At 42.7% G+C, this 13,859-nt stretch overlaps 1 protein-coding gene and 2 non-coding genes across 3 annotated transcripts; all 3 read right to left on the reverse strand.

Moving 5' to 3' along the window:
* Positions 1-805: 805 nt before the first annotated feature.
* Positions 806-8,188, reverse strand: LOC140078061 (PABIR family member 2-like). The gene is made up of 10 exons (XM_072125861.1): positions 7,773-8,188; positions 6,989-7,067; positions 6,175-6,231; positions 5,835-5,878; positions 5,675-5,729; positions 4,608-4,709; positions 4,163-4,251; positions 3,858-3,922; positions 3,297-3,390; positions 806-1,470 (listed from the first exon to the last, which is right to left on the reverse strand). Exons 1-10 carry the CDS (start codon positions 7,865-7,867, stop codon positions 1,326-1,328), a joined length of 825 nt encoding a protein of 274 aa, XP_071981962.1. The 5' UTR covers positions 7,868-8,188; the 3' UTR covers positions 806-1,325.
* Positions 3,644-3,783, reverse strand: LOC140101519 (small nucleolar RNA U109). Its single transcript, XR_011850113.1, has one exon. It is a non-coding gene; the product is annotated as a small nucleolar RNA U109 (small nucleolar RNA).
* LOC140101520 (small nucleolar RNA U109) lies at positions 4,343-4,479 on the reverse strand. The gene has a single exon (XR_011850114.1). It is a non-coding gene; the product is annotated as a small nucleolar RNA U109 (small nucleolar RNA).
* Positions 8,189-13,859: the final 5,671 nt, after the last annotated feature.

Genomic DNA, 13,859 nt, shown 5'->3' on the forward strand with positions numbered 1-13,859 from the left:
TTATACACATATGACCCATTCCTGATTCAAGCATAACAGCTGCCGACTTACGGTGGGAAGGTATCCTTATAGGGTTTCAAAACTTTCTAAAGAAATTTTTGGAAGGACATGATTTTTACTAAGAAAATATTCTTCGTGAGGTGTTTTGCTGTATACTATGGGCAAAGTTATTTAGTGCACACAGAGATACAGGAGGCTCAGCCTCATCTGTTGTCCCCCCACTGACTATAATAAGTAACTGATTCAACTACATTCACTTTTATAATCAGAAGAGAAATCGCTTCAGAAAGCTGCTAACCCCTTTATGTATAAAAGGTGCCACATCGTGATTGTCAACTCAAGTAACCCAGCAAAATAAATCAGAAATGAATTAGTAAAATGAAACCCAAAACACCACTTAGAGGCAAATTATTCAACTTAGACCTCACTGCCAATGCCAATAGCCTGCGCCACAAAACATGTGAAAGCATTTCATGATAGGATGTGAACACGGGTTAAATAACCTTAAGGAAAATCTACCATCAAAATCAAGAATGATAAACCAGGATCACTTAGTCATGGACCCAATCACTGAGACTATGATAATCTTTTTATATTTGGTATCCATAAAATAATCAACTTTCAAAATTATGCTAAGGAGCCAAAAAGGAGAGGTTACCAGAGCCCCTCCTGTAGCTGCACAAGCTGTTACACTGTCTGACCCTCTACCAGCACTTCTCCTTTACCACTATTGTAATAGCCAGTGGAGCTACAGCATGGAAGGGCTCTGGTAACACCTCCTGGAGCCACATTAACATAATTTATTTTAGTAGGAAGGAAGTCATGGATATTACTGCAGTCACTCTATCCCTGGTTTATTATGCTGGATTTTGATGGCAGATTTCCTTTAAGACATCAGGAACAGTGATAGGTTATTGTCTTTTTAAAGGAAACTTTACTGGCCAGTCACTTTTGGCCCATCTGTGTATAAAAAGCTGAAACAAAATTAAACCGACTGTTCCAAAAGTAAGAAAACGTTGACAATACATTCTCGATTGCAGACAATACAGGTTTTAAAAATAAATAAAAAATAAAACCCTACACTGTAAAATGACAAATACCTGGGACACACAGGTGATATGTACACAGATCCTGTACATACTGTTCTGTACACAAAATACACAACCTCCTGCTTCGTTTTTCAAGTCCTGTAACAGTCCATCAAGCAGGAGGAGAAGAATGTATTATATACATTATAAAAACTTAATACACAGTGAAGACCAAGGTTCTTGGTGATTTGCCACAGTCTTTAAACGACCAGGTTTGGGGGCCTTGTCTTGTGTCACTCACTTGGGCGACAGATCATCCAGTGATATGAATGAAGAGCAGGAGTTGGAGCACACGGCTGGCGAGTCGGTCACGCAGCTTTCCTTAGCAGTGGAGTCAGATGAAGATCCCATACTGCTGCTGCTGTCAAGGTCCGAGGAAAGGCTGAGGGGAAAAAATAAAATAAAATAATATACATTTAAAAAAAAATTATGAATAAAATACCTTCTACTAATTCACATTGAACATTCTAAATAAGATGCATTGTATAAAACTGTTGCAGGAGCTACTTTTTTCTCAAAGTTTTGCATGCACTATTTACAGGCTCGGAGGCTGCACCACTGAGTGAACTTTGCGTTACAGTATGTAATATAGCATATTCCCTGAAAGGAATCCAAATAGTTTATCCCCCCAAAAAAATAGTCATCCAAAAGTTTAACATTTTGACTAGTAGAAGTTTTGCGACTTTATGAAGTTTACTAAAAAGCATGTGGGGACTGGTCTCCTGAAGCCATTAGTAGATCATCTATAATTCATGAGAAAATAGTGTACAGGATATACTAGAGTACAAAAAAAACTTGTCTTATACTCAAGTGTATACTCAAACTTGTATACTTGCTCTCCGCTTCCTCGAGGCTCGTCTTTTACCTAAAGCTCCAGATTCCCAGCAGTGTGGGCAAGGAACGTCTATATTTTCTGCCCACGCACACTATGGTTCAATTAATCCGTAATGTGTGCAGGTGGGATGAGAGCATAGACGTGCCTCTGCCGTAATGCCTGCAGCTGGACATTGTTAAAGGGGGGCTTTGCAACTGGACATAATATTAAACATTATTTGGTGCATTTCCCACCCTAGGCTTATACTCCAGTCAATAAGTTCTTTGTGGTAAAACTAGGTACCTCAAGCTTATACTCGGGTCGGCTTATACTCATGCATATATGGTAAATCTAATGTGCCATCCCCTAGATAATGTAGATTTTCGCATTCTGTTATCTTCCTTCATCATAGAGCGGACCAATACTAGAAAATGCTATTTGCCACTTTTGTGGCAATACTCATCTACATATATATTAAGAAACCATTATAATCTCCAAGTAGTGCAGTCTCCAATTCGGCAAAGTAACAAAGCGATCATGTCCACATTTCTAAAATATACACTAGAGCCCATTTGTAGGAATGTCTAAAAATAACACAACCTTTAAAGGGAACCTACCACCACAAATCTACCTATAAAGGTAGATTGGGTGGTAGGTGGATCATTGGGACGTGAGGATAGCCCTTTTAAGGGCTAATCCTCACGTCCCTGCACTTTTTTGAGAACTTTAATTTGATATTTATTCAAATGTACTTATGTGGCTACCGGGGCGTGGAGTAGCCGCTTATGAGATTACACGAGGCGGCTACTCCACGCCCCGGTAGCCACTTTACTCCTCCTACTCACCCATCTTCGGCGCGCAGCTCCGCGTAGCTGCGCGCCCTCGTCCGGCGAGCCTGCCGTCTGCGCATGCGCAGAAGAGCAGGCCCGCGCCTGTTTCGGAGTTGTGACCGCGCAGGCGCGGGCCTGCTCTTCTGCGCATGCGCAGACGGCAGGCTCGCCGGACGAGGGCGCGCAGCTACGCGGAGCTGCGCGCCGAAGATGGGTGAGTAGGAGGAGTAAAGTGGCTACCGGGGCGTGGAGTAGCCGCCTCGTGTAATCTCATAAGCGGCTACTCCACGCCCCGGTAGCCACATAAGTACATTTGAATAAATATCAAATTAAAGTTCTCAAAAAAGTGCAGGGACGTGAGGATTAGCCCTTAAAAGGGCTATCCTCACGTCCCAATGATCCACCTACCACCCAATCTACCTTTATAGGTAGATTTGTGGTGGTAGGTGCCCTTTAAATGAGATAATTGGCCTATATTGGCTACATTTTTACATGTGATCTGAGAAGGAAGAAAGAAAGAAAAAAAAAAAAAAAAAAAAAAAACTTCAGCCGTCATAACCTTACCAACTATAATCAGACATATGCGTCATGTCTGGTGACAGCATGTTTGTTGTTCCTTGAAAGAGCCTCTTTGGTTGGGTCTCCATGTCCATATCCACTATTAACAACAAACAAACAAACAAACATGTTAATATTTGGTAAAAATGCACTGCATAAAAGCTACCACATGCAGCACTACTACTGCAAACGTGTGCACTTCACAGTCAACAAGCAGGGGAACGCGATTCCCAGCCAGTTGCAATAGAGAAAGTCAGCCAGCTGCACAAGGACGGGCAGGAATAGGACCTGCCATATAATTTGCAGGCTGCGAACTAGCTCACTCACACTTCTATACAGCGATCTACAGAATGTAGTGTAGGAGTAATACACTACCACTCAGTCTGTACTTCACAACTGGCAGCCCTGATAACTCCTTATGCATTTCTCTAGCATGACTTGGATACACTGATGTACCATGGTATTAAGCACAAAAGCAACATCCACCATGCACACAAATCCTATAAATCAACATTAAAAAAAGTTCACTCAGACAACAGTAAAATAAAAATATGTAGAATGCAATACCTTTCCTCTTTATAGGACCTAGGGCGCTTGGACGTATACAGTTTATAGGACTCTGACTCCTCCTGCTGAAGAAGTAAAAATTAACAAAATTAAAACAAGGAAGAAAAAACAAAAAAGCAAACATTATGGACAAAAGATCTTTAATTGGGCAAGAAGTGGTCAGTGCTGAAGCCCTGTTAAAAGTCACTTGGTATAAACTATCACCACGATAGGAACAGCTAATGTGTAAACTAACTTATAGAGAACTTACTTTCTAGCACTGCAGGGAGATTGTCTATAGATTTCAGCAAAGATTTGATACTTACGTAGTGAAGCGTCTTGTGGGGCTAGGTATAGGACTTGGGGGCAAGCCATTACTGCCCAGACACATTTGTAAAGATGGAGAGAAACATTGCTGTGGGTTACAAAGAAGGTAAACTATCAATCCGACACATATAAAACTTAATATTAGATACAATATTAGTTCTCTGGCAGATTCAATACGAAAATGTAGGAGTGATATACTACAACTCAGCCTTAACTTAAAGACTGGATGCCCTGATAACTCCTTATGATTATATCGCACGGATAGAGTTGAGATGTTCTTAAAATAGTAAGAACGCAGCAATATCTCACCATGCATAAGCCTTGGTATCCAATAAGGCATCTTGCGGTACCAAGTACCTGTTACCTGACAGACACATCCTCAAGTACTGAAAACTTGGCATGTGCCAACCAAACCATAAGAGCAATTACTGTCCTAGGCATTACCTTTCCTATTCCTCTCGTAGGAGACGGCGCTGGCGATACGGGAGCAAAGTCAACACGCTTTGGAGATGAAGGCTTGTCCAATTTGTCATAATCACTGTCACTCTGAAGGAACAAAAATAGTTTAGGGAAAATTGACAAAGGGAAATGTAATAGCACAAAAGCCTCTTAACTACAGAGCTAGCACTCTACGACCCGTCCTCTAGTGCTGTGTTCTTATCCTATAGTCTAACACACAGACATGAATGCAGGAGGTTGATTGCAGCCATGAAGCTTACAGAGGATTTGCACAGCAATTTAAATTGGAGGCACAGAATTTATTTTTTTAAGCAGATTGAAAAAAGTAGTGACAGGATCCCATAGAGGCCTATTAACTAAATGACCCCCTTCTTTTAGCTCAAATAGCTAAACATCAATTTTGTTATCCTACATCGCAAACAGCCAGATCCTGAGTGAGTCAGAGGACCTCCCATCCTCACTTATTTCTACTCCTCCCCATGCCTCCATGGACTACTACTCCTCCCCATGTGACCATGAAGTCATGCTGTGATTTCATGTGATCGCATTCATGGGGTAGATTTGGTACATGTTAGAGGGTAAAGGACCCAAGATGACATCACCCTGATCATATGACGAAGTGCTGAATAGTGAGGAGCAGAAATAAGTGAGGACAGGAGCACACACCACCTGACTCGCTCAGTATCTGGCTGTAAAATACCATTGATTTTATGGGAACGTGTTGGAAACAAATTTTAGCTCAAAGGGCTTTATGGGAACCGGTCACCAGCTTTATTTGTGAAAAATATGGTGACAGGTTCCCTTTAAGGGGGTTTAACTGAGACTTTAAAAAACATGGCTGCTTTCTTCCGTAAAAAAAAGTGCCAACCCTGACATATTTGTTTCGGTATTGCAGCTCCGATGTATAGAAACAAAGGGAGATAAGCTGCAAAACCACGGTGAGGTGGGGAGCAGTTTATGGGAAAAAAAAGCATCCTTGTATGGCACATCTTTACTGTAATGCACATACAAAAGAATAGAAGTATATTTTACACATAAAACTAAATACTTACAAGGTTAAAGCTTTCTTCCCAAGATAAGCTCATCTGCATCGCTGTCTGCACTTCACTACAATAAGAAGAAACACGATTGATGTAGAATCTGATTTTTTTTTTCAACAAATGGAACAAAAACGTCAGCGCTTTTACTCAATCTAGTTTTACGCCAACTTACCGCTCACGAGCCGTTTCTCGATTCATTAAGTCAACTCCTTCCTCCTTAATAAAGGAAAGAAATTATGCAGCTTATCTAGTTTTACAGCAAAGGTTTGGTACCAAATAAATTGCACGTCTAATCATTCAAACAAATATTGCCGGCAAAAACCTCAAACAATAATTCAAATCAGTAATTCCATAGTATAGTAGTTATAAAGCTGAAACAAAGACACAAGTCCAACCTTTAAGAATTAACCAAATGTTTTTCCCGTAGCCAGTGATAATTTTGCTCTTCAGAGTCCGCCATAGTGTAGGTTACACATTCTGTATAAGGGTCATGTGAATCAGGGATCACTTACCCTTTTTAGCTGGTGAAGTCTGCTGCTTGGGATGCGGACGGGAGAGGAAGATGGCACCTGGGTGGAGAAATCAGCAAAAGTTATTAATGCATAACAAACTTTAAGGGGTTCCCTAGCTTTCCAAGAAAACCTCACAGGCTGTGCTGTTAATCGTTATAAAGTCTCCCAGTCCTTGGCAACTACCAGTGTGACCAGAATAATTTATCATGTACAGCAGGGGTGTCAAACTTGTATTCCACAGGGTCACATTAGCCTCATGGTTGCCTTAAACGAGCCAATCGTCATTTTATTATTGTATAAATGTGTCTACTCGAGCTGTTAAGTAGTTACATTTATTACCATTATAAATCAGCCAATTCAGTGCAACCACAAAGCTGCACATAATATAAATGACCCGAGACACCACTATGGCAAATGTGCCCCCAAAACAGTAGCCAATAATCTCAGTAGCTGGGAGCCGGGCTGCATAATACAAAGCCCCGGCACAGATATGGTCCGCGGGCCTTGTGTTTGACACCTGTGATGTAGCGTAAGGGACATCTTGGGCACCATTGAGGCCACTGCATCATCTCCTCCACGTCACAGGAGACCACCGGTACTTCTGTTACAGTGTTACCACACTGAGATCTGGCTAACGCATGGGCTTATTTTCATAGAAAAAGTCGTGGCCAATTTTACATGTAATCAATCCCCTATAACTTTGTACGTAAAAAGCAAATCTACAGAAAACTGAAAAGGAAAAGCTAAACGCCTCCAAGTGAACACAATGTAAAAGTTAGCAAATATTAGGTTCCAGCTATCCTTCCGCTCTTACCATGGTCTGACGGTTTACTACTGTAGTGCTGTTCCTGCGGGCGCGTGCTACATAGGGTTGAAACACTTGCGAGTGATCACTGTATAAAACAAAACACATAAAAGAACAGATTAAAACACAATTGTGTTCATATAAAACATTCTGTATAGATGTACTATAAGGCAAGTGTAGTATCATCAGGTCCGGGCACTAAACTGCGATGACGATGGACACAGAATGTGTTACTAGACTGAACATGGTGCTGGGCAACTTAAAAAAAAAAAAAAAAAAAAAAACACTACATCCGTAAAAACCTTCTGCAGGCGCAGTTTTTGCTAATCCATGTGCATTTTGCTCCATAATTCCAATCCGAAAACCTGCAGTGCATCCGCCATATCAGCAGATTTGTTGCATAAAATTTTGTACCCGTCCCCTTCACAGCAATCCATTCACACATAAGGAACATACTTTTAGTTGTGATTGTATAATTTGGGTTTTTGGCCATAAATATAGTCACAATGGGGAGAACATGGCTGGGGCTATACAGGGGGCTCTGTGTAATCCTGATCAGACATGAATAGTTTTCCACAATGTTAGCAACAAAGTATCTAAGTATTTGCAGCGCCCCCAGCAGGACAAGCTGCGTACAACCAAGTGTTATGAGACTGCAGAGAGACATATGGGAGACCTCCAGGTATTGTCTAACACGTTTTAGAAACTCAACCCACCACCCCCATTCCTGAGGACAGAGCCCCCAACTCACAGCCCCGCAGGGCGCCCCCTAGCGAGCGGCTGCAGTGCTTACCCGAGCCCGTTGATATGGGGGGCGCTGTTGGACCTCCTGAGGCCTCCATCCCCCGGGATGTCCACCACGTCCAGCTCCATCTTCTCCTGAGCCATGATGTCGGCTGCTCCCGGTGTCCCGGGGGATGTGCGGATCCTTCCCGCTTTAGGCCTCAGTGACAGCGGGCAGCGCCGGGCTGTGAGCTCAGTGCTCCATGCTGGGAGTGTAGGAGACAAGTCTCTCCCCGCTGCTCCCCGGCTGCTGCAGTGTGAGAGGCCGAGGCCCCGGGACACCTCCGGCCCAGCACAATCACCAGAGCCCCTGCAAGGAGAAGGAGAAGCAGCGGCTGCAGCCTCCCGCGCATGCGCAGCTGTGCCACACTCCGGGCCGCAGGAGACTGTGAGAGACTGAGCGGAGCAGCTGCGCCTCCCACCTCTTACACAGTCTCCATACATGTCCATAGCGGCGCCACACGGCTCGTTATATAGTCAGGGGGGACCACAAGTATCAGCAGGCTCCCTTACTTACAGCACATACCATATATACCATAGGTTTTACTAATTCTACTAACCAGTTCCTGCGGAACTCTACTTCTAGGGACTTCTTATAAGGCCTCATTCACACAACACTGGGGGGATGTATATTTGGTGGCAAATTTGTGGGCGCATATATGTCCGAATAGACGGCAATGGCAGCCCGGCAGCGGTATGGTGCCATTCTGTGGTGTACACAAGGAAAAGATAGAGCATGCTCCTCTTATCATTTATTTACTCCCCCGTACGATACACGTCCTGCCTGGTCCCATCTGTGCATAAAGTAGGTAACGTCCAGGACCAGGCGGTAGTGGTAGCGGAACGGGGGAATGAATAAATGATAAGACGAGGCGCTCTGAGGTGTTACAGTTACATAGCCGCAGTGCCCCAGACTGATTCTCATAATTTTTATAACTCTATACTACCAAAATCACGGGGTATTAAAAAAGGGCAGTAGAAGAACAATTTCTCAAGAACTTGTTAGGCCACTGTCACACGTCCCGCTAGCATTGCGTTCATAACGACACTAGCGCACAGTTGACCGGCCTTGGCCCGATTGTATATGCATTTCCAGGGAACCACATGCACTATGTTACCAGGCCCCGGTGTCTTGTATTGTTTAAATGCAAGACAATGGGTCCTGGTTATCGATCGCATGCTTTTCCCTGGTAATGCATAGACGATCGGGCCGAGGCCTGTCAACTGTGCGCTAGCGTCGCGTTATGAACGCAATGCTAGCGGGACGTGTGACCACGACCTAAGTAGAACTAATCTACCATCAGTATAACTGCTGCTAGCCCTAAGACTAATACCCACCCTCATAGACTGTAAGCTCTTGTGAGCAGGGCCCTCACTCCTTTTGGTTACCTACTATTTGTAAAGCGCTATGGAATATGATTGAGCTTCATAAATAAAGATTATTATTAGGGCACAAACGGGGACCAATGGAACCACGTTTTCTGGAAGATCTTCTCTTGGAAGTCGCATTCCTGAGACTCTTTATCTGATGAAGTTCATTAACTTGTCTCAGCCATGTAAGGCTGGATTCACAAAGCCGTTCCCCGCCGTACCGTAGCACGGCGGGCACATGGCAGCTCGCGGGGAGAGTAGGTGGAGGTGAGCGCTGCTCCATAGGGATAAATGGCGCCGTATGCCATGAAAAGATAGGACATGTCCTATCTTTTCACGGGGTACGGAGTGGCATGGTGCCGCACATGTACTGCACCTCCCGTAGGGCGCAGTGTGCTCATTGCCGTCTATGGGGGACATATATCTGCCGTATATACGTCGGCTGTATATACGTCCCCCATGTGGCAGTGTGAATGTAGCCTAAGGACGGAGGTCCTGGACAATTCCTCCCCAGGTCCTGGCAGGCTATACCCAGTGTGCATGCACAGGTCACGGACGCCCTGCACCAGCCCACTCCATTGCCAGGCACTGCACTCATCAAGCCCCTCCACATACACTTGGCATGGAGGTGGCATAAAAGTCTGAAATTCGTGGAGCATGGCTCTTCAGGGCTTGTATGCCATGTTTTTGGATAAATACCTCCCTCTGTGTATTATTACAGTATAGATATAAATGGTGACAACCTATAAATGATGATCCTATTTTTGTTTGCAACAGGGAAGCACAGTGACCATCAAAGCAATAATCTGTCATTTCTGAAATGGTATCCGTCATTAACTGTAAGATATAATTGTGGGTGGAATCATATACAGTTTTATGATGGGTGGAGTAGTCCTACAACAGTTGTGTCATGCAGAATGAAGCTATGAGCATCCGCATGCAGTTTATTTACTGTGTAACACATCTGAATAATTTTACATTTTAAACCCAAAACAACATTTACATAGGCTTGTGTCTACCCTATATATCCCTAGATGGACAGAAATACTGACTTATTTTAAAAAGTTTTTAAAACTTGGCTATGGAAATATGTATGTTTTTACCCGAGAAGTAAAACAAACTACAGGCGGTCCCCTACTTAAGAACACCCGACTTACAGACGACCCCTAGTTACAAACGGACCTCTGGATGTTGGTAATTTACTGTCCTTTAGCCCTAGGCTACAATAAACAGCTATAACAGTTATCACAGGTGTCTGTAATGAAGCTTTATTGTTAAAGGGGTTGTCCAAGTTTTCAAAAAAAACTATATGTGGCCGGGAGCGGGCTGACTAAAACAATAAAGCTGTACTTGCCTCCCGGTGCCCTCCCGTATCCAGCGCTGCTGTCGCTCCGGTCCGGGCGCCATGTAAACAAACATGGCCGCCGGAGCAGCGCTGGACTCAGTTCCGGCCGGACCCAACAACAGTCCAGCGTTTGTTTACATGGCGCCCGGACCGGAGCGACAGCAGCGCTGGATACTGGAGGGCACCGGAGGTAAGTACATCTTTATTATTTTAGGCAGCCTGCTCCCGGCCACATATATATATTTTTTTTTTTAAACTCGGACAACCCCTTTAATCCTGGTTCTTATGACAATCCAACATTTTTAAAATCCAATTGTCACATAGACAAAAAAAAAAGTTGGTTGGGGCTACAATTATAAAATATACATTTCCGACTTACATACAAATTCAACTTAAGAACAAACCTACAGACCCTATCTTGTATGTAACCCGGGGACTGCCTGTAGTATATTTCCTAGACGTGCTTCAACAGACCTCCTCTTTAGTCCTGCTTTTTGACCCTGGTGGTTTGTTCCATCTCGTTATTAGAAATTCTACTGTGCTGTTTTAATTGTAGTCCGGCTTGGCTGTATTACACTTAGGCTTGGCTATATTACACTTAGGCTTGGCTGTATTACACTTAGGCTTGGCTGTATTACACTTAGGCTTGGCTGTATTACACTTAGGCTTGGCTGTATTACACTTAGGCTTGGCTATATTACACTTAGGCTTGGCTGTATTATACTTAGGCTTGGCTGTATTATACTTAGGCTTGGCTGTATTACACTTAGGCTTGGCTATATTACACTTAGGCTTGGCTATATTACACTTAGGCTTGGCTGTATTACACTTAGGCTTGGCTGTATTACACTTAGGCTTGGCTATATTACACTTAGGCTTGGCTGTATTACACTTAGGCTTGGCTGTATTACACTTAGGCTTGGCTGTATTACACTTAGGCTTGGCTATATTACACTTAGGCTTGGCTGTATTACACTTAGGCTTGGCTATATTACACTTAGGCTTGGCTGTATTACACTTAGGCTTGGCTATATTACACTTAGGCTTGGCTATATTACACTTAGGCTTGGCTGTATTACACTTAGGCTTGGCTATATTAAACTTAGGCTTGGGTGTATTACACTTAGGCTTGGCTATATTACACTTAGGCTTGGCTATATTACACTTAGGCTTGGCTGTATTACACTTAGGCTTGGCTATATTACACTTAGGCTTGGCTATATTACACTTAGGCTTGGCTGTATTACACTTAGGCTTGGCTGTATTACACTTAGGCTTGGCTGTACTTTGGTGCATTACACAACCAAGGCAAAAGTTTCCGTGTTGAACTTGTCTGCTATGCAATATTATTTTCTCCCATCAGAAATCTATTTCCATCCTGGCTGCTGGTTCTCCTGTTTATCCCTGACTACGCTTCTGTCTTCCTTCCTTATTCACTGTATATAGTTCCTGAGTTGCTGAACATTTGGGACAATACTCCACACCTTTATCATATGATGAAAGACCCAATGCCCTTTGCCTGATATATACAGAGGCATAGGCGAATTCAAGGTGAGTGTTTGCATGGTGAAGGTAGTGCACCCCGGACTGGTCAACTCCACCAGTTTTGGAAACCATAGTGTATTATACTTCATCATACGGCCGACAAATTATAATGCATAGGGGACTCCCTTTAAGTCCCATTAATGATGTTACTAAATTGTAACTTGCCACAGGTTCGGCATTGACAATTTTGCAGCAGATACAATAAAGCGATTATTGTAACAGTTCTTACAGTACTGGCACAGACAGGGAGTCCTTGCATCATATTTCATCATACTATACTCCTGTCCTGTGTGTTGTGTGCAATCCGTGGGATCAGAATAAACATTCAGGGCCATTTCCGCAGGCTCTGCAGCCGGCCTTTGAGCTGATACTTGATGTAAAGATCACTACCCACTGGAGTTTACAGCTGGCTGTCAGTGGGTAAAACAGTGAGTCCTGTATTCATGATAAGACAGGATGTTTACATTGGGAAATAACGTACCAATAGATCCGCTATCATTTTGTACCGATGCCACGTGTGCCCATTAGGCTTCTATTGGCAGAACTTCAGGAGGTGATTATTATTATTAGAACTTCTATTATTATAGAAATACTGGGGCTGCAGTTATAAGACTCCTGTAAATTATGACAGTACTGCATGTCCTCCTGCTAATTACTGTAATAATTTCACAATATATTGTATGGAAGTGAAGTAAGAAGATGAGTATAAGTACATCGTATATTAAACTAAATGGTTCAGCCATCAAGGACCTTCCTTGATAATTCCATCTCAATAAAAGTTTCCTCTAATCCAGGGGTCCCCAAACTTTTTACAAACGGGGTCGTTCACTGTCCCTCTCGGACCGTTGGAGGGCTGGACTGAAGTTTAAAAATAAAAAAAATCCTTGAAAACACAGCGCTAGCGGTACATGTGATCGCATCCGTAATACACTGGGCCCCCCCTCAATTAATTATTTAATATACTGCACCCCTCTATGAACTATTTTATTTATTGGCCAAATTAATGAATTAATTGGGGCAATTAACTATTAAATATGCTGCCCCCTTTAATTACTAGACTGCCCCTCATAATTAATTATTTCCTATGCTGCCCCCGACCATTATTTCCTATGCTACCCCCACCATTAATTATTTCCTATGCTGCCCCCCATTAATTATTTCCTATGTTGCCCCTCATAATTAATTATTTCCTATGCTGTCCCCCCACCATTAATTATTTCCTATGCTGCCCCTAAAAATTAATTATTTCATAAACTATCCCTTATAATTATTTCCAATGCTGCCCCTCATAATTATTTCCTATGCTGCCCCTAAAAATTAATTATTTCATATACTATCCCTCATAATTATTTCCTATGCTGCCCCCCACCATTATTTCCTATGCTGCCCCTCATAATTAATTATTTCCTATGCTGCCCCCCCACCATTATTTCCTATGCTGCCCCTCATAATTCATTATTTCCTATGCTGCCTCTAATAATTAATTATTTCATATACTACCCCTTATAATTAATTATTTACTATGCTGCCCCTCATAACTAATTACTTATTATGCTGCCCCATTATGGGCAGGGACAGTTTAAAGTGGGGCCCAAAAATAAAACTATTTTATGAACAGTCACAGTATTGTTTATCCCTGCACAATAATAACACTTTGTAGTTACACACAGTAGTAGGGTAAGGAAATGTGTAATATGGGACTGTAGGAGAATTTTATAGGAGATAAGACAGATGAGAGGGAGATGGATGATAGAAGATATGATGGATGATGAAAGATAATATAGATTTATAGATAGATATATAGATTTCTAGATGCATGACTATAAAGTAAATTAT

This window comes from Engystomops pustulosus, chromosome 9, assembly GCF_040894005.1.
Source record: "Engystomops pustulosus chromosome 9, aEngPut4.maternal, whole genome shotgun sequence".
Classification (NCBI taxonomy): domain Eukaryota; kingdom Metazoa; phylum Chordata; class Amphibia; order Anura; family Leptodactylidae; genus Engystomops; species Engystomops pustulosus.